The sequence below is a fragment of the Dryas octopetala genome, chromosome 4, assembly GCF_963921425.1.
Source record: "Dryas octopetala chromosome 4, drDryOcto1.1, whole genome shotgun sequence".
In the NCBI taxonomy this organism is placed as follows: domain Eukaryota; kingdom Viridiplantae; phylum Streptophyta; class Magnoliopsida; order Rosales; family Rosaceae; genus Dryas; species Dryas octopetala.
Window position 1 is genome coordinate 1,525,473 of NC_141369.1, and position 23,122 is coordinate 1,548,594.

At 37.0% G+C, this 23,122-nt stretch overlaps 2 protein-coding genes across 2 annotated transcripts; one reads left to right on the forward strand and one right to left on the reverse strand.

Moving 5' to 3' along the window:
- Positions 1-432: 432 nt before the first annotated feature.
- LOC147286027 (F-box/kelch-repeat protein At3g23880-like) lies at positions 433-1,770 on the forward strand. The gene has a single exon (XM_086239376.1). It carries the CDS (start codon positions 616-618, stop codon positions 1,768-1,770), a length of 1,155 nt encoding a protein of 384 aa, XP_086095502.1. The 5' UTR covers positions 433-615.
- A 6,733-nt stretch (positions 1,771-8,503) lies between these two features.
- On the reverse strand, positions 8,504-12,883 carry LOC147286028 (uncharacterized). Its single transcript, XM_086240371.1, has 3 exons — positions 12,747-12,883; positions 10,801-12,131; positions 8,504-8,836 (listed from the first exon to the last, which is right to left on the reverse strand). Exons 2-3 carry the CDS (start codon positions 11,988-11,990, stop codon positions 8,722-8,724), a joined length of 1,305 nt encoding a protein of 434 aa, XP_086096497.1. The 5' UTR covers positions 11,991-12,131; positions 12,747-12,883; the 3' UTR covers positions 8,504-8,721.
- Between the last annotated feature and the right edge of the window lie 10,239 nt (positions 12,884-23,122).

A 23,122-nucleotide genomic window follows, 5' to 3' on the forward strand; every position in this document is an offset into this window, starting at 1 on the left:
TTCTTTTTCTTTTTGGTTAGAAAACATTCATGTTTATTACTAACAAAGTAACAAGTAACAACTACTACTGTTAATCAACGAAACAAACCAGTACTAGCTAAAAATCAAAACGTCTGCATTCGTAGAGAAAAAAATACAGGAAAAGGTTAAAGTTGTAGACGATACATACACCGCTCCAGCTAAAGAAACAGAAGGAAAAAAAAAAACCCCAACGAAGTGAAAGCCAAAAGGAAAATACTCAAAATAGGGACCCCATCGGATGGTATAATAACAACTGGCAAATCATTCTCTTTGATACCAAAGAAAAGCTTCGTGAAGCCAAGAAATGGGTTTATGGGTCATTCTGAATTGACGTGAATTTGATGATTGAGGAGGTTATCTTGGATTCCCTTCCCACATTGTTCTTTGATTGAGTAAGAGGGGTTTCGAATTTGGGTTCACTTTAGGCACCAATGAGGTATTCCTTCACTTCTTGGATATCTAATTATGTTGCTTAGTTGCATTGTCCAATACTTGTGGTGTGTTTCATGATCTTTTCTCGAGTTTGGTTTCTGGTTATGGTGTCCCGTGTCTGAGATTGTCATTTTGGATTTGCTTGTTAAACTCAGTTGAATTATGTACACAATTTTTGGTTTCAACATATTTACCCTCAAGTATGAAAGAAGACAAAGAAGAAGTGCACAAGTGTTCATAGACAGAGTACCGGAAGAAATGTTGTTTGAAATCCTTGCAAGATTACCTGTGAAATCTCTTTTGCAGTTCAGATGTGTTTGCAAATCTTGGAACACTTTAATTACTAGACCTATTTTCAAAAACTCTCATCTTGAAAGGAATGTCATGAAAAATGCTTGTGATTATCTACTGATCCACACTAGGGAGATAAATTTCATGTCAGTCTTTAATGCTAAAACATATGACAAGTCCTTCGATTTAGAGCTTCCTAGGGACAACCATGTTCTTTCTTTCGGCACTTATGGTTCGTACAATGGATTGCTTTGCCTCTCTGCTAGTGTAGGTGTGAGTTTGAAGAGTCCTATATATCTATGGAATCCATCAATCAGAAAATTCAAGAGACTTCCTGATGGCCTCATTCATCAGACCTGTTTTGTTATTCTCGGGTTTGGGTTCCATCTTGGGGAGAACGACTATAAGGTTGTGAAGGTTGCGAGGTTTTCACGCAAGAAAAGTATCTTTGGAGTTGAGGTTTACAGCCTTAGATCGGATTCTTGGAGAATAATTAGTGATGTTCCTCCTATTTCACATCATGTCTGTTATGTGCAAGTCGAGGGTCATGCATATTTGAATGGAGTTGTGTATTGGATTATAAGGGATACTTCTTCACAGTGGAATTTCATCATTTCTTTTGATATGAGCAGTGAGATTTTTCAAAACATAATGCTTCCGGATAGACTAGCCAGGGCAATCACTCTAATTAGTATTAAAGTGTTTGAGAAATCACTTTTTTTGTTCCATCGAAGACGGGATGAGATTGGATATGATTGGTACTGTGACATATGGGTTTTGGAAAAGGATACATGGAAAATGATCCGCACGATTCTTCTTCCACCAAGTACTGGATTTCTAACATGGCCATTGGGCTTTAGAACAAACGAGGGAATTCCTGTGGTTCTGCCAGGTGTAGGATTGCAAGACTATAATTTGGTTTTATATGATTCAGAATCAGACCAAGTTAAGGATATTGGAATTGAACTGAGCTTCAGTGACAAGTACATCGATGCTTATAGTGAGAGTCTAATTCTACTCAATTGAGTCTTAAGTCCTGAGTTTGGTTTTGGGTTGTTACACATGTCATTGGTAGAATCTGTCTTTGGCATTGTATAATTGTGTGACTGAAACCCAACTGAGTTTCCATTTGATACACTTATGACAAGAGTCTATTTCTACCTATATAATTGTGAGCTTACATTGGAGAGGCTAGTTCATAGTTTAATTTGCAGATTGATATTTCATGTTTTTTGTAGACCATGTTTTCTTCAAAGTTGACTATGCATTTTTCTTTTGATTTTAATGAAAACTTTGTTTTGTCTGTTAACAAGATATTTATTAAAGGTCCAAAGAATATGTTACTCAACTTACTCTTGAAACAGCCACCATGAAGCAAGTCGGCTGATTGGGAAATTTCAATTTGGAGGTGGGAGTGGCTTTGGGTGTTCCTCTCGCCTCACTCCTCACTAACTGTGTATTAATTGGAATGTACATATTAATACTAGGGCCTGAGTGTCACGGTCCGCACTTCGAGTTGTACTTCCGTGACATTAATATGAAGTATGGAGGGTCAAATGCCAAGAGAATGGCATCCGTTTGGCGAAGAGTGGCCGGGTTGCGCGCGTGGAAGGGTAATTTCGTAATTTGGCTGTTTCGGGGTTTTCCGGTTGGAATTTGGGAAATCTAAAAATACCGGTAAATCCAGGAGGTCGAAACGAGTCCAACGCAACTGACGGTTCGTCATTCGGAGTTCGGATGAATTAATTATGGCCAATTATGACTCCTCGCACATGTTGATGTTTCCTCCTGTTTTTTGAAGAAAGGCATAAAATGCTCTTTAGGGGAAGACATGGTGTCAAGCTCTCCACCACCCCCGATGCCCACACCCATGGAGCGTTAAGCGAGCTACTCTAGGAACCTGAGGGGACCTAGGGGGCGGGCACATGACTTCCGGAGGGCGGTCATGTGTCTCCATGGGACAGGAGGTCCCACGGACAGTACAAGCGAGCGGGAGTGCTTGTATTGCGCTGGGCGCGCGCACACGAGGCTACAAGGGGAATTTCCTTATGCCGCGCCGTATGCACATCACGTCAACTAGATGTGAACTCCCGGAGACTTCATGGTGCACATTGGCCATGTAGTACTCAACGAGGGCATCGACTTGGGTTCGGCCATGCTCAATAGATGATGCTAGCAGGCACGGGAAGGGCGACCCTGTGTCAACGAGAGAAGGCTAACGTGGGGCATCGGAGAAGAGTTGCTCACTCGGGTGGCATGCATGCAAGTTGGCTTGTATGTTCAACTCGAGGAAAGGACTATGGGCGCGAGCTAGCCCTTAGGGCCATGACAAATGAGACGTGGGAGCAAAGTAAGACCCAACATGTGAGAATGGAATGTCGGCGTCATAAGAACCTATCGATCGGGCGAGTGTCGTGGCTGAGAACCTTGACACAAGGAAGCAATCGTATAGTCGCTCCAAGCGAGACTCGAGATGAGTAGTTCTTGTTGGCAAACCTCAAGAAGGCAACGAATGGGTCTATATCTTGAAAAGAGTAAAGAGAAAGGAAGGCTGGCCTTGATTCAGAGGGATCTTGGCGCCGCACGGGCAAATTCCGCTGCGTAAAAAGTGAGCCCGTGACACTGAGCCAATAATTTTTATATAACTGCTGCAGTTTGTAGACATTTGGGAAATTTTGTAAAATAATCCTGATAAACTTTTTTTTACTCTCATGTTCCAAAATAAATTATTCGTTTGCCGGAAACATTAAAATTTTGGTAGATAGGGATCTCTTAAAAACTTTTTTTGAGGAACCACTTGGATCTGGAACGTATACGCTAATGCTCACAATTTTGATAGTCATACCAGTGATCCCTAATCTGGGATCCCCGAGGAAGACGATCAAGTTGGCCTTTGGTTTTTTTATTTTTTATTTTTACTCTTTTGATACTTTTTCGATCAAAACGCCATTTTAAATTGACATATGTTGTCGACAAAAAAATTAACTTTAACAAAAATGTAAAAAAGTGGGGGAAGATGAACATATTTAATTGGCTGCAACATTGACTAAAGTAGCCTAATTGACTAGAATGTTATAATTTGTGGACCATAAGAATTTCATATCTGCAACAAAAAGCTCATATCGAAATTTTAGATCTAGAACTTGATTTGAGTACTTTTTGTTTTTTTATCTTACTTGTGAATGTTGGTGAACAATTTGGAACCCATAAATCAAACAAAATTTATTAAAAAATTCATCATTGGTTAAACAAAATGGAGTAAAAGAGTGATAAATTTGTTTTGTGCATTTCATCAAACAGTTGATGAGTAAAACACAAATCACTAGTCTTACTCCTCCCTATGAACATCTTCCTCCCACCAACCACTTCCAGCACAAAGAGTCCAAATTTCTGTATAGTGGGCAACATGAATTTTTTATACCCACCGATTCAACAACTCAGATCTTTAAAGTTTACACGAAACCCCCATTTCCATATCACAATTCGAAATAGACCCAATAGCAAACCCAAATCTCTCAACAAACCCAGATTTCTCCACCAACAAAAGAAACCCAGTGAAGGAACAAGCCGAGCATATCTCTTTCCTTCTTACGGGTGCTGGGCTCTCTAACATCGCGACCCTCTGAGTTCAATGGACCCAGAGGGTGTACTTCGACCTCTCACATTTTCCAAAGGGAGAATATATTATTGATGCTCTCATGAGTCTTTTTAGTTTATACGTCGGGCTAGTCATCACACACAATGCATGCAGCTTAGCACAAGGTAAACAACCCTTAACCTCACTCCATTCTATAAGACGAGCAAAACCCGGCGTGTCAGCTTACACAAGAAACATGCATACACCCGAGCAAATGCAAGTTCTAGTGTTATAGCACAAAACCTTTGGCACACTATGGGCTGGTTAAATGCTATTATTTTGGACCTTTTTAGTGTGGGCTTTTGTGGGCGTGTCATTAGTTTGGGCCTCTAACGGGCCAACACCGGAATTCTGAATAATGTTTGATGGCCCAAAGAATTGATTTCTTTGAAACGATTGTGTTAATTGAATATGAACCTAAACTAAATCAAAATTCTTTTTCTGCCTAGATTTTACTAGGACTTTTGTTGGCTAAAATGGGTATAAATGCAATTAACAATCACACAAAACATGGCAATAAAAGTTTTATCATGTCAATAATCACAGATTTCAACTTAAATAATCAATTGAGGACAAATCTGAGAATAACTTTAGTAATAATTCATCTCATGAACATTGTGACTCAAAATAAACAAAAAGAGATACATAGATCCCCAAATCGATACCAAGAATATAATTTTGACCTCTTGGTAGAGCTAAAACCAAGGAAAGAAAGGAATATTTCAAATAAACTAGGTATGAATTCTGCAATAGTAGCTACAAAAAGGACTATGATTTGTGATTTCGGTGTATATTTATGTTTGGTAAAAATCTGGAGACTTTCTTTCTGCTGGAAGTTTGCTTTATATAGGCCAACAGATAAGGCGTGATTTTACTGTTCTGACCCTGTGTCTGTTTATGATGTCAGCCCTATTACGTCATTCTTACCAATCTATTGCCAGCTACTCCTTTTGTCCTTGTCATGACAATCTATACCATATTGCTTTGGTTGATCATCAACTAAAGTCATCCATTCTTGTTTTTCCTTCGGTTGATCATCAATCGAAGACTTCTTCGACTCTGGGCCCATTTGGGCCTTCTTTGACACATCTTTGATTCTTTTGCTTGTAAATCCAAGAACCCGTCCTTGCCTAATTTAAGAAATTAAGCCCAAACACCTAGTTGAGTTAATCAGCCAATAAAGTTTCACCATGTAGTCACCTCACCACATCATCACCCATGGATAGTTCTGACAACTGACCAAGCTAGCTATGCTTACTCTGTTGGAGAAAAATTTCACATACGACTAATTTGGTATCCCAACCTAATAGCATGATGTCACATATGCTTTTATTAGGGACGGTACGATGATTTAAAATTTGGATGGGCTAAATTTTCCAATCCCATTTATTCGTAAATAAAAACTCGATAGTACGAGTGAATTTCATTAATTCAAAAAAAAAAAAAAAAGATACACCTAATAGGGGGGACGTAATGAGCCTTACCCCTCAAAATGCAAATTCATACATGAAAAAAAAACAACAATAAAACAATAAATAAAGATCGATGCAATGCAAATACAAAACACAACCTATATAAATTTTGACCTACGTTTTATCAAAGCGTAGAAATAATCAATAATTTTCTCTAAATCAATACTATCAAGAAATTATTTCTCAAAGTGAATGGTTATACAATATGCAAGAAAGTCATCCTCTATCTTGTTCCGAAGTCGATGTTTAATAATTTTCATTGCTGAAAATACTCGTTCTGTTGTTGCCGTAGAAACAGGAAGATCGTCAACAATTGACAAATCAATCTGTCAATCAAGTGATAAAATTTTGACACATTTGTTTCAACTAATCGTCTCCATAATGCAGTAATAGAAGACAAATTCTGAAACTGTGGCTCATATGAGTGAACTCTGAAGAGAAGTGTGGAGTTAGTGAAGAAAATTAGATGAGCAAATTGGTTGGTTTAGGGTTTCGACCAAAAAAACATTGGTTGGTTGCTCTGAAGAGGTCATGTCGCTGAACTGCAGAAGACTGAAGTGAAAGAGTCTAAGAGAGGAGCAGTGGAGCAGCAGATCGTGATATTAGGCTGATATGATGGGGGGTGGGGGGGTGTTTCTTTGTTTAATCTGATTTGTGGGGTGGGCTGGACTAGAGATGGGTCATGGGTGGGCTCTACATAGATGTGGGGTGGGTTAAAATAAAATTTGGCCCAAAATTACAAAGCAAAAATGAAAATTTAGTTAGGCTTAGCCAACTAATAGATCCATCCTGGCTCTTATACTTCAGCACATAAAATTTCCTATCTACCCTGTTGACCAAGGCAAGCAGAGTCCGCAAAGGTCACTTAGATGACTGATATCCTCGTCCCACATACTTTCTTATCGTTGGGCGAATTGGGCAGACCAAATAAGAGTCACTTGGATGACCGAGGAGAGAAGACCACACAAGGGTCATTTGGATGACCAGATCTTGTCCCACACCACTTACTGGTGTGCTTTCCAGTTTCCACCTGATCGGTGAATACCCACTTCGAGTTGAGCAAAAACTGAAACATCTCCCTAAGATTTTCTCAAGATCTTAGTAAGGTAGGGAAACCAATGACCAACTCCCATGATTCCCATGATTTGGGGGGGTCAAGGTGACTGGATGCCAATCCCATGATTTGTGGGATCCTTAGGGCCTCTATATTACATCTATATAACCCTAAACCATGCTTGTGAATAGGGCTAGGACACCCCAATCCCACAATTCAGGTGTTTTTTGTCCCCTTCCATCACCTATAGGAGGTCACTTCTTCTTTAAGAGTGAGCACTTTCTACATACCCGAACGAGAACCACTACCTGGCATTGGCATGGAAGACTCGTTACAAGTGACCACCTCTTCTTCTCTTGCGGGTTTAGCTTTTGGCTCTTCTTCTCTAGCAGGTTTAGCTTTTGGGTGTGTAAAGGTCCTGTTTGGTGCTCCAAACAAACCGGAAGACCTCAAGGCCGACCAAAGCTAACACTTGGCCTTTGGACCAACTTTTGATATCAACAATTTGAGTTGACTATTAGATAATATTATTTGAAAAGTTATGATGTTATTCTTTTAAAACTACACACTAAATTTAGCTTCAATAAAGGGAAAAGCTAGATCCCAATGTTACATGTGATACGCTCCATGGTGAGAAAAGCCTAAGCAACTCTTGTTCATCAACATCCATGATGAACACATGGCAACCATACAATATGGAACCGCAAGCTCCAGAAGGACCCTTGTGGGACAAAATGACCAAGACAGTGGGCAAAAAGCAACCATCAAAATGGCCGAGCCCAACAAGTAATGGTAGTAACAACAAGACCAACTTGCATCTCCTCATCCTGAGACGTGTACTCAGTAAAGCGATCTTGCTGGATTCAATCTACTATTTCTTTTTAGGAATCTAACAAAACACGATATAATAGAAAGAGACGGATCTAGTTAAGCGTCCAGAAATTTCTAATAACTATACCGACAATCCATCACATTCCCATAAACAAAATATCTCTCGCACACAAAATAATCTTTCAAAATGGCCTTCTAACAACTTACATGTTGAAGTTCCCCCAAATGAGAAGAAAAAAGCCCAAATAGCACTTACCACCACAAAATGCAACAGTGCACTGGCTGGAGTAAGAAAGCTCCATCCATTTATACCTAAGACAGAATTCCAAGACAAAGGAGCAAAATCAACAGAGGAGCAAAACTCAACAAAGCCCCAATTCTGAAAATACCTTTGAGCCTATTGTCACAAGATGACTATTAATCTGGACATACACAATTCCTACCTACCCCCATACAACGAATCTGGACATTCACACGTCTAGAAGGTTCCAGAATTAAACAAGTACAATAGGTTGGGCCCTACGCAAGTGGGCCTCGGACTTGAGATAGCGGGCCGTGACACTATGGATCCCAATCAAACCTTTCTTTCATAAACAAAAATGATAGAAAGCCCTATTGTAATTCACTAAAATCCCTATAAATAAAAAATAAAAAAAAACCCTAAGAAACCCACTTCCTTGTATCTGCTAGCTAATGAACCAAGGAACACCAAGAAAAAAAGGTGCTCAGGAACTAGTAGAAAAATAGTCATGGCACAAGAGGAAGTTTCAGAAATCAACCTATAATTTTAATTATAATCTTAAGTTATACTAAGTTATCATAATGGACCAGAAATCATACACAGCTTGCCCTGAACAGCAAGTCCTACATTGCAAACATGCATGTGAAAATGCAATATTAGCCACGCACATGAATTCCATCCATGAAAACATCAGATAAAACAGAAAAGCTGGCGTCTTGCACATGATGAGAGTAGTTGAAAATCAACGAGACTCCCAATCCTTCAATTTCTTGCTTCCTTTGGGTTTTGCTATAGGGGCATTCATTCCTGCCATTTTAGCATTATACTTTGCCCGAAGAGGATCATTGTACGTCCACCTGAGATACAGCAAACAGAAAATAAAGGGGGGTGTTGAGGCAAAAATTTAGGAACTATGGTTTGTTAATATAAAATAAACACAAAGAAATCAATTAAATAATCACAAGCATTAGGATGAAGATAGTTTTGAATTAAGGGAAGCGAAAGTGGATCCATTACTGATGAACAGTATTCCTAGCTACTTCCTTTACAAAAAATGGAAAAAGAAAAAAATCCCCAACAAAAAAAATCATCAGAATTTGCATGATATTCACCTATTCCCATCTCAACTTTTGTTCTCCCTCAAGAAAATTCATTTTTAATATCTATGCATATCATCACAAAGTTCCCCACAATGTAACCTTAACTTCAAATACGAAGAAGCCTAAAATAACACAACCAAAAATAGAAAAAACTACAACTACTAACATATAGAACACAGCTAAAGTATGCCAACATGAGAAGCAATGTAACAATAAAAATATGACCAAAACAAATTGCCAACAAAAGTAGAAAAGAAAAAGAACATTTTCATGTTCCATTACCGTAAAGCGTCTGAAGAAAAGTTTTCTGCCAAAACTTTAAATTATTAATGTGACCAAAATAATATGAATCTAATTTTTCATATATTGTCTAAGAAATTAGGTCTATTATCCTAAAAATGTTTCACTTAACCTACTCTTTTCTGTTTTAATTTTCCTGTCATTCCATATACAGATTAGGCATTCTTGCTCCCTCATGTAAGCTTGGAGTCTTGAAATTACCAGCAGATACAGATATAAAGATGTAGGGCAAAGAGGAAGGGGAAGGAAGAAAAACGAGATCCGGGCTTTGGCCACACACTAGAGGTTTCTTTGATCACACAAAGAGATAGATCATAAAATTTCTGGCATTACACCGGCATTCAACATCACAATGAAAGGTGTCTTTGACTCACTCCAAGTCCACTCACGCTCCACGCATGAGCAGGAAATCATAAATACTTTAATTTCTTTCATTGTTTATTCAAAGCTTACAAAGTCGTCATTTTTACAAGGGTTATTGATACATGAATCATTAGAAGACTCAAATTAATATGCTTTGGAATTCTGAATTATGCCTAAAATATCAATCATGTGACATAGGGAGACTCAGACAATGAATATAAGACTCCAAAAAAATAGACCTAAAACACATGTCTAAATTATATTTATTACACAAAAAAGTACAGAGACTCTCAATCATGTGGTCCTTGGTACTTGGATGGACCTATTTATCATACTTTGAACTTGGCTCCTGCATCATATAATTATCGAACTGCTCTACAGGTATAGGTGAATGAAGTTACATCAGCTGCTAGATCAAAGGGAAAGACATTTATTTTCTTGTTTAGCCATACTTGTTTTCAGTACACAATGTTAGCCGTTTATGATTCTGACCAGCTACACTGTTTAAATCATCCATAATTAAGAAGCTATCAAGTGATGTTTATTTTGATTATCAGGCAAGTTGAAAATTGAAATAGAATAATCTTTATATTTATTCTAATCAATATTCTTTTCGATTCCCTAATGCATGTCATACATAGATTTTTCTTATCAATGAACGTGTTATTTTTTCTGAAAAGAAAACCTTTAGACCTCTTTTTGTTTTGGCCAAAAAAATTTTTTTAGAGCTCTAAGCTCATTAATTACCCGTTAGTTTGATGATTATATCTAACAAATTAAGCTAAAATCCATATGTGCTAATAAATCACCATAATGTTATTGAACCACACATAGGATTCTACAAGACTATGCTCATCAAGTGCCACCAAGAACACCTTCATATCTTACTATTCACCAACCCAGCAAATCTTAAAGTTTGACTGAGAAATTCAATAAGAGAAGGTGGATGAACTGATAGTCTTTGAACTTCCCTTAAGAAAATGAGAAATATAAGGTTTTTAATGACTTCAGTACATATAGTAAACACAAGGATAATTCATGAAGGAAATTGAACTTACGGATTGTTCCAATCAGTGGTATCCTCATTGACAAGATGGGTCCATTTCGTCCTTCCACTGCGACCAAAATGCTTGACCTGCATGACCTTGGGCAATATTGTTTTGTCCATCTTATCTTCTCCAGTTGGGGCAGAGAAATCACGAGTGAAAATTCCATCTGTTCCAACAGTTGCAGCATGGTCATCGGCTTCTGACTGGAAGAAAGCACCCTTGTGGAAATATTTCTGCATGAACCTCCACTTCTGCTTTTGTTTTGGTGCAGGTTTCGGATTCTTCCTCTCCCACTCCCTCCTCTCTTCCTCTGTCATGTTTCTCACCTTTTCAATCTCCTCCTTCTCCTTCAACATTGCTTCCCGATCCTCCCTATCCCTCTTGATCCTGGAAATCTCTCTTGCCTTCCAAGCTTCATACTCCTCTGCCTCGTTTACTTCATCATCAGTATCAATATCAGCAATATTTGCTTCCTGTTCCAAACCCTTCTGAATCTCTTCGTCCTTTCGTATCTCCTCAACCACAATCTGCTTTGTCTCTCTCTTCCTCTCCTCCAATTTCTTCTTCCTTGATTCCTCGAGGGCCCGTTCTTCAGCCTCAAGTCTCTCGCGTTCGGCAATGGTATCTCTCTCTGACTTAGGAACAAAGACAGGCTTTAGCATCACCATACCAGTAAGCTCTTCTTCCGAGTCGGTATCATATTCAGATTCCTCTTCCTCCTCTTCTTCCTTTACTTCTTCCTCATCTTCAGACGGAAGGAGTGGAGCTTCTTCTTGCTCCCTTTGACGCAACCTCTCCTTAATCCTTCTTCTTCTTTCCTCCAAAGCATCTGGGTCATCTTCCTCTGCTTCCAACCCTTCCTGCCTCTTGGCTTCTTCTTCAATTGTTGAAACAATCTCGGCTTGCCGGATGCGCCTATGATCAGCTCTAACATCCTCACGATTATCTATCCTGCTCTCAGCCAAACGACGCAGTCTAGGATCATCTTTCCTAACAATATTTGAATATTCCTGAGTGGGGAAAGCTTTCTCAAGGGAAGCAGTCTTGGACATCCTAATATCCCCATCTTCATCAGCATCATCTGCCCACTCGGGAGCTTTTCCAGGCCAATACCTTTTAACTTTTGTTTGTCCAATTTTCCCTCTGAGCTTATCCCTGATGGCAATTACAGTATCACTAACACCTGCTGTTACCGACATTGCTGCACTCTATACACACCCAGGCATACAAGATTCCAAAACTGGCAGAAAAACTCTATTCTTTCAAAACCAGGGACGGAGCAAGGATTTGAAAATGGGATCTAAATCTTCAGCAACTAAGATTGAGCTTGAACCTGGCACCTGAAATAGGCAGGCAATCCCACAGCAACCAAGTAATCATTAGACCATTGAATAATATTGTGCTTCTATTAAAAAATAAAAAAGAATCATATTGTGCTCTACTTCTCTCTATACAACTCCATTAACACTCATCTCTTCTTTCATCTCAAGCAATATCACACTGCTAGTTTCTCCACTCATCTCTTCTTTTTTCTCACATATTTTATCTTATCTTCTCTTCTTTTCTTTTTTTCTCATATTTTATCTGCTAATTAAGAAAAAATTAACCAAATTAAGCAAATTGATCTGAAACACACTCTCCCAGCAGCCAGCTAAAATCCCAAACACACTCTTACAAAAAAGATTGGCAGTACAATCAACCAAAGAAGTGCTAAAGAAATCAAAGTGATCTGAACTACGAAATGGGCATCTCCAGTCTCAATAATCATCCCAAAATCCAAATGGTTTAAACATTAATTAAACCCAAAATGACACAACACCAAATTGGTTTTTGTTTTTGTTAAGTTAAACCCCAAATTTAAACCTAGCTTAAACCCCCAAATTAAATCTTACATTCAATCCCTAAATTGACAACATAAATTTAACTTAAAAACACGAAAAAAGGAAGCGAAATACCTGCCCATGCCCAAGATGAAGATTGAAGAAGAATAGAAGAAGATTTGAAGGCCTGGTTCACTGGTTTGAGACTTGAGCGTGAGACAGAGCGAGAGCGAGGGATCGATGAGTCCGACAATTTGTTTTTTCTTTTTCACTGGGGTTAGTTGTACAGCGTACTGGTTGGGCTTTGGGCTGGCCTGGGTTGGACAATTTAGCAACCTAGTATTTTGTTTTTTAGAAAAACAAATGGGCTGGGCTGAAGCCCATATAGAAAAGAACGAAACTGAAGAAAGCGAAGGTCAACTTGAAATGAAAAACTCACCGAATTAGGCCCGTTTGGTATTGCTTTATTAAGAGCAAAATCACTTATTTTCAAAATTTTGGAAGCATCAGCCCGTTTGGTAAAACTGCTAGTAAGGAGTGAAATTTCGAAAATTTTGGCTAAATTTTCGTTTTTTGGGAGTCCCGAAATTTTATACTATATCCGTTAATTTTCGGCGAAATTTCAGTAAAATTTCGGCTGAAATTTCGAAGCAGCCTCACGTTCATTTTTGTAAATTGTCAGCGAAATTTCGCCCAAATTTCGACGAAATTTGGCGACTATACACTTAGATCTACATCTGCCCAGCCCCATTTCCTTCCATTTCATCTCTCAGATCTCTCTCTCTCTCTCTTTCTTCTCTGTCTTCTCCCCCTGCGCAACACCTTTCTTTCTCTCTTTTCTAGTTCTCTGTCATCTCTCTCTCTCTCTGTCTTCTCCCCCTGCAGAAGAACCTGCGCGCACCCAGTTGCCTCCGGCGTGACCCCCTGCCTCATCCCCCATCGTGACCCCCTTGCCCTGCAAGCCAGGCTGCAAGTCTGCAACCAAATAGTCAAATACAGATAACCCTTATATTGCTAAGTGCGTTAAGAATTTGTAACTATAGGTTTTTGGGTAATAAATAACAAAATAACCTCCACTTGCTAGTCAGTAATAAGTCACCCACCACCACCATCCAAATGTATTATGTATATTAGTATATTAGTATATACTATTAATAATAATATACTTACTAGTTAGTAGTTACTGCTTTACTGGTACTCCACTGAAAACACAAACAACATGCACCACTTAATGAGGTCTTGAGTGTCACTTTATACAACAAGGTGATCATTCAATCTAAGAACACACTTTTAATTGTTTGATTGTTTCTACTTTTTTTTTTGGTCAAGAATTATTTATACAATTATACTTATTAATTATATACCTCTTTATATTCTATTCTGATGTCAGTAACTCAATACTCAGTTATATATGGCTATATATATAATATAATATATGTGTAAGTGCGTAACAAACTAACAATTACCAATGATACATGATATACTATATACATCATACATGCAGTGAGTATATGAATCAAAATTAAGTGTATGAGTGCATCTATGTTATAAATTATAATATTTTGGTATCAGCTTTTATTTTGCATATAAAACTTTGGAGACTTAGGCTTAGTTTGGGATTGCTGTGAGAAAAAACAGATGTGAAGTAAAGCAACTGTGAAGTAAAGTCAGCTATGAAGTAAATCAGTTGAGTGTTTGGTAAACTATATTTTCAAAAGTGTTGTGAGTACAAAAAGCAGTATGAAGATGTTTGGTAAATTGTAATGTAAAACTGCTGTGGCTATTTATAATTACTAAAATGAGGGTATTATGGGTAAAATAAAATTTTCATTGTTGCTGTGATTCACTGCAGCTTTCAAAAGCACCAACAAACTTGTTTTCTATTTTTGCTGTGGGAAGTTGAGAATTGTGGGGCAAAGCACTTTTTCATTTTTTTACCAAACACCAAAACTGTTGTGGGTGATTGAGATTTGTCATCCACAGCAGCTTTTGGGTCCTCTACAACAATCTCAAACGGGGCCTTAGTGGTACTGCTATTATGGCATATATGAGGTATTATTTATATAATTATTAATTAGTGACTTATTTTTTTTAATAATATTTACTTCCAGCGCACATTATATTCATCTTATATCACATGAAACTTACTATATAATTTGATTTCTTCAATATTTTTTATCAATATAGTAGATAATATGTTAAATAAGCATACAGTCAAGTTTCATTCAAAATTTCCGTATTTTGATAGTAATTTCCATCGTTTTTGTCTAATTTTGTCGAAATCGAAATTTCCGCAAAAATTTCCATCGAAAATTTCTTCGAAACCGAAATTTTACTCCTTGGGTAAAACATGAATATTTGCTTTTTATATAAAATCACTACCAATGACAGCATTTTGGAGAAGCAGCTGGAAGACAGCTTTCCATTTCCACGTTTACGGAAAGAGGATAGAAAACCGGTGGGTGTTAATGAATTTTTCTGAACTATCCAAAATATCCTTGATCTTTTTTATATTTACGTCATATATCCCTTTTAATGTTTAGTCATTCAGTGTTCTTTACCTTCTGTCCTTCTCTTCTACAGTAAAACCCCTATAAATTAATACTATAGGGACTAAGAAAAATTATTATTTTAAAGAGATTATTTATATATCGATAAATAAATAATTTATTAATTTATTGATAAATGAATATTTATTAATTTAAAAAGAGTTTTATGTTTTTTTTTGTTCATGTAGTATATATTTTTTTTTTGACAAAGATACATGTATCTTATAAAAAAACAAAGATATATGTATGACTTCAAACTTTTAAATGGACATTAAGAACTAGCTAGAAGATCAAGTGATTTTAAGATAAGCACATACATACATGAATTACGAACCAGAATATCAAGTGTATTCAAGATAAGTACATATACATACATTTTCGAGATAAGTTAAGAACTAAAAGATCAATTGTTTTCAAAATGAAAAAAATATACCAAATGTGGTGTATGCATTGCAAAAAAATTAAGGATGAGGTTCAATTCGGTTTAGGTACAAAGAAAAGGCAAACGACTTTAGAAGCATATTTTGAGAAATAGCTTAATTGAGAAAATAAAAGTTGTTAAGTAAAAAGTTTCTTAATATATATTATGAATTTTTATGCGCTATTTCTTTTATGTATTTCATCAATTATTAATTTATATATTTGCTGGGCCCTAAAAGATTTTAAGAAAAATTATTATCTTATGCATTTAGCGAGGTTATTATTTTAGTACACCGACCCGAGTTGGGACCAGAAGATTTTATTATTTAACCAAGGTTATTAATTTATTGAACATTCATTTATAGGGGTTTTACTGTACTTCCATTTCTTCTCTTTCACTAGTTCATTCTTCTCCTTCTCTTTACTCTTTCTATAATTTCTCTTAGTGGTATAGTTGAGACACTCTCTAGGAACCAGAGGACTTAGATATTTTAATTATTTTTTTTTCATTTTGTGGGACCCATATATCAGCGATGATGTCGATCAACTGCTCAAGGTCGGCTTCATACGAGATGTATGATGCTCGAGCTGGATCTCCAACATAGTGGTAGTTCAGAAGAAGAATGGGAAGTGGAGGTATGCGTGGATTTTACGAGCTTGAATAGGGCATGCCCAAAAGACTGCTATCCATTCCCAAAGATTGATCATATGGTGGATGCGACTGCAGGATACGAACAGTTATCTTTCCTTGACGCATACTCAGGCTACAACCAAATTCCAATGTCAAAGGAAGATCAAGACAAGACCACTTTATCTTAAAGAAGGAACTGTATTGTTACACCGTGATGTCATTCAAATTGAAGAATGCAGGATCAACATACCAGAGGCTGGTAAACGGGATGTTCAGAAACCAGCTGGGCAAAACAATGGAATTCTATATCGACGACATGGTGGTAAAAAGCTAGATAAAGTCCAACCACCTCAATGACCTCAAAGAGACCTTCGGAGTACTACGAAGGTACAAAATGAAACTAAATCCAACAAAGTGCATGTTTGGTGTATCCTCAAGACAATTTCTCGGGTACATTGTGAGCCGCAGGGGAATAGATCCTAACTTGGAGAAAGTAAAAGCACTTCGGGAAATGCCAGGACCAAATACCCCAAGAGAGGTCCAAGTGCCAGAACCAAAGACCCCGAGAGAGGTCCAAGCACTTTGGGAATAGAGCTAGTTGGTGAGTTCGAGCGGATAACTTTCATATAAATCCTAAGAGAAGAAAATGATGGAGCTGAAAAACTGGCATGTGAAGCCTCTACTGCAAATCTCGAGCTCACAAGACTGTTGGCAGTCGAGTAGGTGGCAGTCCCAAGCATAATGAAAGCCTTCGAAGTAATGGTCATCGATCAGCTCGAAGACAACTGGATGAAGCCTCTGATCGAGTATCTCCATAATGACAAAGTGCCTTCAGACCTGGCAGAAGCCCACAAGCTGAGAACAAAGGTAGACAGGTGCTCTCTAATCGATGGAACGCTTTTCAGAAAATCATTTTCGGGGCTAATGCTGAGATATCTGAGCAGGCTAAGCTAGGCAGAGTGGACTCTATCAAGCAGTAGGAAGCCCACATGAGAAACCCCGTTCTCACTTACCTACAGAATCGAGGCCATGATTCCCATCGAACTTGGACTTCCAACAACAAGAACGCTGGTTGCAGATGAAGGTAAGGAAAATGAGGCTTTGCTCGCAAGATCACTCGACCTCAGTGAGGAACGAAGAGAAAGTGCATTGATCCGCCTCGCGAATTACCAGAATGCAGCAGCAAGGTACTTTAACAAAAGTGTGAAGTACAAAGCCTTCAAGATCGGAGATTGTGTGTTAAAACGAATCATGGATACAAGACCAAAGACTGGCGAGGAATCCGAAACAGACAAGTTCGGGAAGACATGGGAGGGTCCCTACGAGGTAATAGTTGTTTTTGGCAAAGGAGCATATCGACTTCTGGAAATTCGAATAGGAAAACATTTGCTCAGGTCGTGGAATGTAATCCATTTAAAAAGATAATACGCATGAGCTTCAGTCAGGCTCATTTCCCATGCACATTTCCTTTTTCGAAGGAAGGGGCAGAGAACATCGAATTTTAGATTCATTTGTTATTTAAATTCGATTTGCATTATTTGTAATCATGTTACGCTACGACATTTCGGCATACACCTCAGATGAAGTGGCATGGAAAATGATCATTCAGGAAGGCTGATCAATGAAATTTCGTTTGAATAAGTGGCATGGAAAATGTTTGCAAGGAAAAAAGACGTATTGTTAGGGCACTTCAGGTTAAGTGTCAAGAAAGTATGCATCGGATGATAAATTAGAACGAATGAAGTACGTACAAAAAAAATAAATAAAAAACACTGACATTTTATTTATTCAGGAGAAATACAAAAAGGCACGGACTTTTAAGGGATTTCACTAAGAAATCCCTGGCTCAAGGCATCCCAATCAAGCCCGGGAAAGGCAGCCTTAGCCTTGGACTTGAAGCAATCCGCCCCCTGATCAAAACCATCCTTGAAGCTAGTAGAATGAGCAGAACCAACGCGTTGGTGGGCCTTGTACTTCATTGTGGTCAATGAATGCATCAGTACACCCGTCTCTACCTTCTCTAACTCTTTAAACTTCTCACCGGCCAACAGCAGCAAGAAAAGTTTTGGCATTGTCATATTAGTCGGCATGCGTCCTCACGTGTCTGACATTGACCTTTTTATGATCATTAAGGCCCTCATATTGGCCTTCTCCCACCTTTCATGATACTTCCTCTAGTCAGCAGTGCTCTCATAAGTTAGAGTTTCAGGTTCGTCGTCTCTCAAGGCTAAATCGAGTTCCATAAGCCCCAGGACAATCTCCAAATCCTATTTCCATTTCTTGTAATTATTACCAAAAAGAGTCTTAATTAAGGAAAAGTTGATGAACTGAGAGTTAACAACTGATCACGTAAACAAGGAAGTCATTAGTCATATGTATTCAACAAAAAATAGACAAGATCGAACAAATGTGACTGAATATTGTTCTTGAAAAAATCAGACTTTATACATCATTATATCACACCTCTGGGCAAGAGATATAACAAGCTTATAACACAATTGCATGAAAATGCACATGAATTATATTACCAGTTGAATGAATATTATATTACAAGACAACTCTCACACCTTTGGGCAAGAAAGAATCACCTAGAACATAATAAAATCAATTTCAGACGTAATATTCCATGCATCATTACTATCCACTTCAATGCACTTTTTTACATCATTCCATGCGAATCCACTTGTGTTCGACATGTCATTGATTATACTATAATTTTTTTTTCCATTTCTTCAATTTGGACTCAATATGTGGATTCACCTTGATATTATAGGTGAGACATATAAGTTCCAAAGATTTCTCCATTTCTTTCAACGTACTAGGTTTGAAACTATACTTGTTCACATCGATGGCCTCGAGCAACAAAATCCTCAAGGATCGCTAACAAAGCTTCTTCTTCAAATGACAACCATTTCTTCCTAGTATTTTTCTTCACTTGTTCAGAAGTTTGAGTACTCTCACTTCCCATTCCTAAACATCCAAATATGCACCCAAAGTTAATGCAATAATCAAATCACAAATACCCACAATCTGCACTACAACACCTGCAACTCTCATTCATGAGCAGATTATATCATAATGCAACACTAAAGTTAATTCAATTTGTATATCATACGGGTCAAATCCCATAGTATCTAAAAAAAGCAAATACAAACAAATACATTGTTAAGCAAATACATAAGCAAATGCAAACAGAGGATGCCATCCATAAGAAAATACATAAAAATGGTTATGGCTACCCATGCCTCATGTCTCACAAATGCACGATTATTCAATGATCATCTTTCAATATGTCTTCGTTTTGATTTTAGCATCATCAACCCAAGAAGTGTGCAAGCACACATTGTCTCTAAATGCCAAAACTCCAACAATAAAATCAACAAAATCGATCTTCTATCCATATCTAAAAATTTACATACAAACAAAGATGATTTAGTTCTATATTTTGTTAAGATAAAATAGAAAGGAATCCACATTTAGTTTTAAAATTTTATATACAAACGAAGATATAGTTTACAAAATTTATTTATAACAAATAGAGAATAACCATGCACTTTCTCAATTTTCAAGCTACAAAATGTGTAATCTACAATTTGTTCTTCATGTAGATTTGAGGAAAAAAAAACCCAAGATTGGGTTTGAATTGTTAACAAGAATTATAATCCTATGATATAAGATAAAAAATCTGAAAATCCCAAAAAAAGATGCATCAAATTTCCTGGAAAATTAGAGAATTTCTATACATATGAATTCATCCAAAAAGAAAAACAAATCCTAATAAAAACTTCAAAAATCCATGTATATCGTAGTAGAGAGAAGAGAAATAGTGAAGGGGAGGGAGAGGAGACCTTGGTTGATTCTTCTTCTTCTTCTTCAGTCATCTTCAATTGTTTGCGTCTTTCATACGTTTGCGTGTTTTTTTTTAAGTTCACGTCTTAGGTAGTACAAACCAAGGAGATTCTTAGCTAAACCTCCACTTTCTCATGAGTTTCACTAAGTCCTAAGAAGGCTCATTTAAGTTAGAGAGGATTCACTAAGCCCCACTTTTTTTAATTCCAAGCTTACCAACCATGGGCTTAAGGTCTTAACTAAGCCAATTCATGTTAAGAAGATGAAACAAACGTGGCCTTAGGTCACAAATTCCCTTTACTTGCTTAGCCTTTGGGCTTTTCAATGTTATCTTTTTATCTTGGAGCTTTAATTGTTTTAGTTATAAGAAGACTCATTTAAGTTAGAGAGGATTCATTAAGCCCCACTTTTTTTAATCCCAAGCTCACCAAACATGGGCTTAAGGTCTTAACTAAGCCAATCTCTGTTAAAAATGTGAAACAAACGTGGCCTTAGGTCACAAATTCCCTTTACCTGCTTAGCCTTTGGGCTTTTCAATGTTATATATCTTTTTATCTTGGAGCTTTAATTGTTTTAGTTATAATATTGGGTTAAATTCAAAAATAGTCCTCAAACTTTGACTAGTGTCTCAAAGTGGTTCACGAACTTCAAAATGTGACAAATTTGCCCACGAACTTTTCAAAGTGTATCAAGTCATTACAAATTTATACTTCCATCCACTCAGTTAACGGAAGTGATCATGTGCACTGCACATGACCACTTTTATGGGGGTATTTATGTCCATTCAGACCCCTTTGACCCAAATGACCAATCTCCCTCCATTTTTTCCGTTTCCCACCATTTCCCTCCTCTAATTTTCCCTTCATTTTTGGCTCATTTCCCAAAAAGTCATGAAGTAAGTTGGTAAGGTAGTTCGAAAGTGGGGATTCTTAAACTAACAAGACTAAGCTTGTTATGTGCGTGAAGAAAAACAAATAAGCAAAATTGGGTTTTTTAAAACTTGTTGTCTCCTTGTCTCCTTTGCTGTTATAGAATCTCGTCTATAAAATCACTAAAAGCCTATAGATACACTAACTAAAAATTCCACTACAACGGTGGGATTTTTAAAGTCCTTAATGGTCTTTTATTTTTATTTTTTATACTGCTATTATTTTAAACTTAATATTAAGATAAGAAAATATAAGCTTAATTTCATTACTGTTTCAAACTATTAAGCCACGATATATAATGTTTGTTAATTGGATAGTGTTTATAAAATGACTAATATATAGTTTGCATTTCAAATATCATTTAGAACAAAATTAAAGTGTAAATAAATTGTGGCTACATGCTTACAAATACTGCACTTCCACAACGTTGAGACAAGTTACATGAAAAAAAACAAACACCCAAATGTGGGTAGAGTAGTAGGAAATTGAAATTAAAGCTTTAGTAATAATTGCACCAAAATCACCAAGATTACAACCATTTCATCCTTTGTACCAAAATGATGATGTTACAAAACGACCAATTTTGTGAATAACACCAGTAATCAAAATCAAACTTTCCAAAATGCCCCAATTTCAACAATCCACACCACACCCTGTCTCTAAATAACTTAATGTCTCAAAATGATGTTTAGTTTTCAACATTCACAAAATAATAATTCTACATAATGGTGCTTTTTAAGGTTGAGAAGATGATGAATGTTGAGCATTGGACTTCTGTGTAGCATTGGTCTTTCTAGATGATATGTGACCATCAGTGGGTTGGGATAAAGTTTTGCCCTGGAACTTTGACTTTCTACTGACTTCACTAATTAATTGCCTTACCTTTGGATGAAGCCTACATAGTGGGCTGAGCTGAGGACTGCCCAGTGGCATATTTTGGTCTTCTGACCTATAATAGGAGAGAAATGGTGGGAAACGGGAAAAATGGAGGGAAATTGGTCATTTGAGTCAAAGGGGGTCTGAATGGACATAAATACCCCCATAAAAGTGGTCATGTGCAGTGCACATGATCACTTCCGTTAACTAAGTGGATGAAAGTATAAATTTGTACTGACTTGATACACTTTCAAAATTTCGTAGGCAAATTGGTCACATTTTGAAATTCGTGGACCACTTTGAGACAGTAATTAAAGTTCAAGAACCATTTTTGTATTTGACCCTATAATATTTTGTTATTTTACAATTTTACCCCTCGCATTAAAAAATTGGCCAATGTGGATCAATTGAAACTCTAAGAAATTCACCCAATTTATTTAACCAATCCAAAATTTACGGTTTGATTTGGTTTTCAAACTGTTCAATTAAATAATATAAAAAAAAACATTTCCAAATCAAAATGTCGGTTTGGTTTAGATTGGTTTGTCAGTTTATTGGTTTCAATGCCCACCCCTACCTTGGAGGCTTGCAGCATCTCCATATGCAACACATGCATTCAGCGTTCACTACTCAACGAGGGCTGTGAGTCTGTGACGGTACACGTGCGGCTTTTAATTTGTATTCACTAGTACTATTTGTTCTTCCCCTCATTCAAAAAGAAATTTGGCTCAACAAAGGGCATTGCATTAACAGAAATATATGTATAATGAAAATTAATTAATGTACTTTTCCTTGCCAATTAGGAAAATTATTTATCGTAAAATTTACAGCAACTACGTAATACTCCTAATTTCGGTAAAACTGATAGTTGAGAGTCTTGACCAAACTCACCACATTCTCGCTCTTACAAGTTGATGTAATCCAATAATATTGCTAAACATGTCATGTTTTTCTTTTTGAATATTTATCAGCTGGTTGTTGAATTAGCAAAAGTAGGAAGAAAATGGTATTTGACAGCTAGCTGCTTGTTTAAAAGTTTTTAAAAAATGATACATCACACATGGAGTATATTATTGGTTACATGGATTTGTAAGGATGAGATTATAAGATCACTTGCCAGGACTTCTTTTTGCAATGCTTCCTCAAGTAAGAGGGGTAAAATGTCTTCAGCACCATCCTTATAAAATTTCAGTACGGGGAATCTCTTATAATTTCTTATTGACACAACTTTTGACACGTACACCAAAAATTAATATT

Bases quoted from the DNA above. Each gene is read 5' to 3' on its own strand.
- LOC147286027 (XM_086239376.1), top strand. From the start codon at position 616: ATGTACACAATTTTTGGTTTCAACATATTTACCCTCAAGTATGAAAGA.
- LOC147286028 (XM_086240371.1), bottom strand. From the start codon at position 11,990: ATGTCGGTAACAGCAGGTGTTAGTGATACTGTAATTGCCATCAGGGAT. The intron at 8,837-10,800 runs GTAAGTTCAATT...GCTGTATCTCAG, and splicing joins ACCACTGATTGGAACAATCC to GTGGACGTACAATGATCCTC.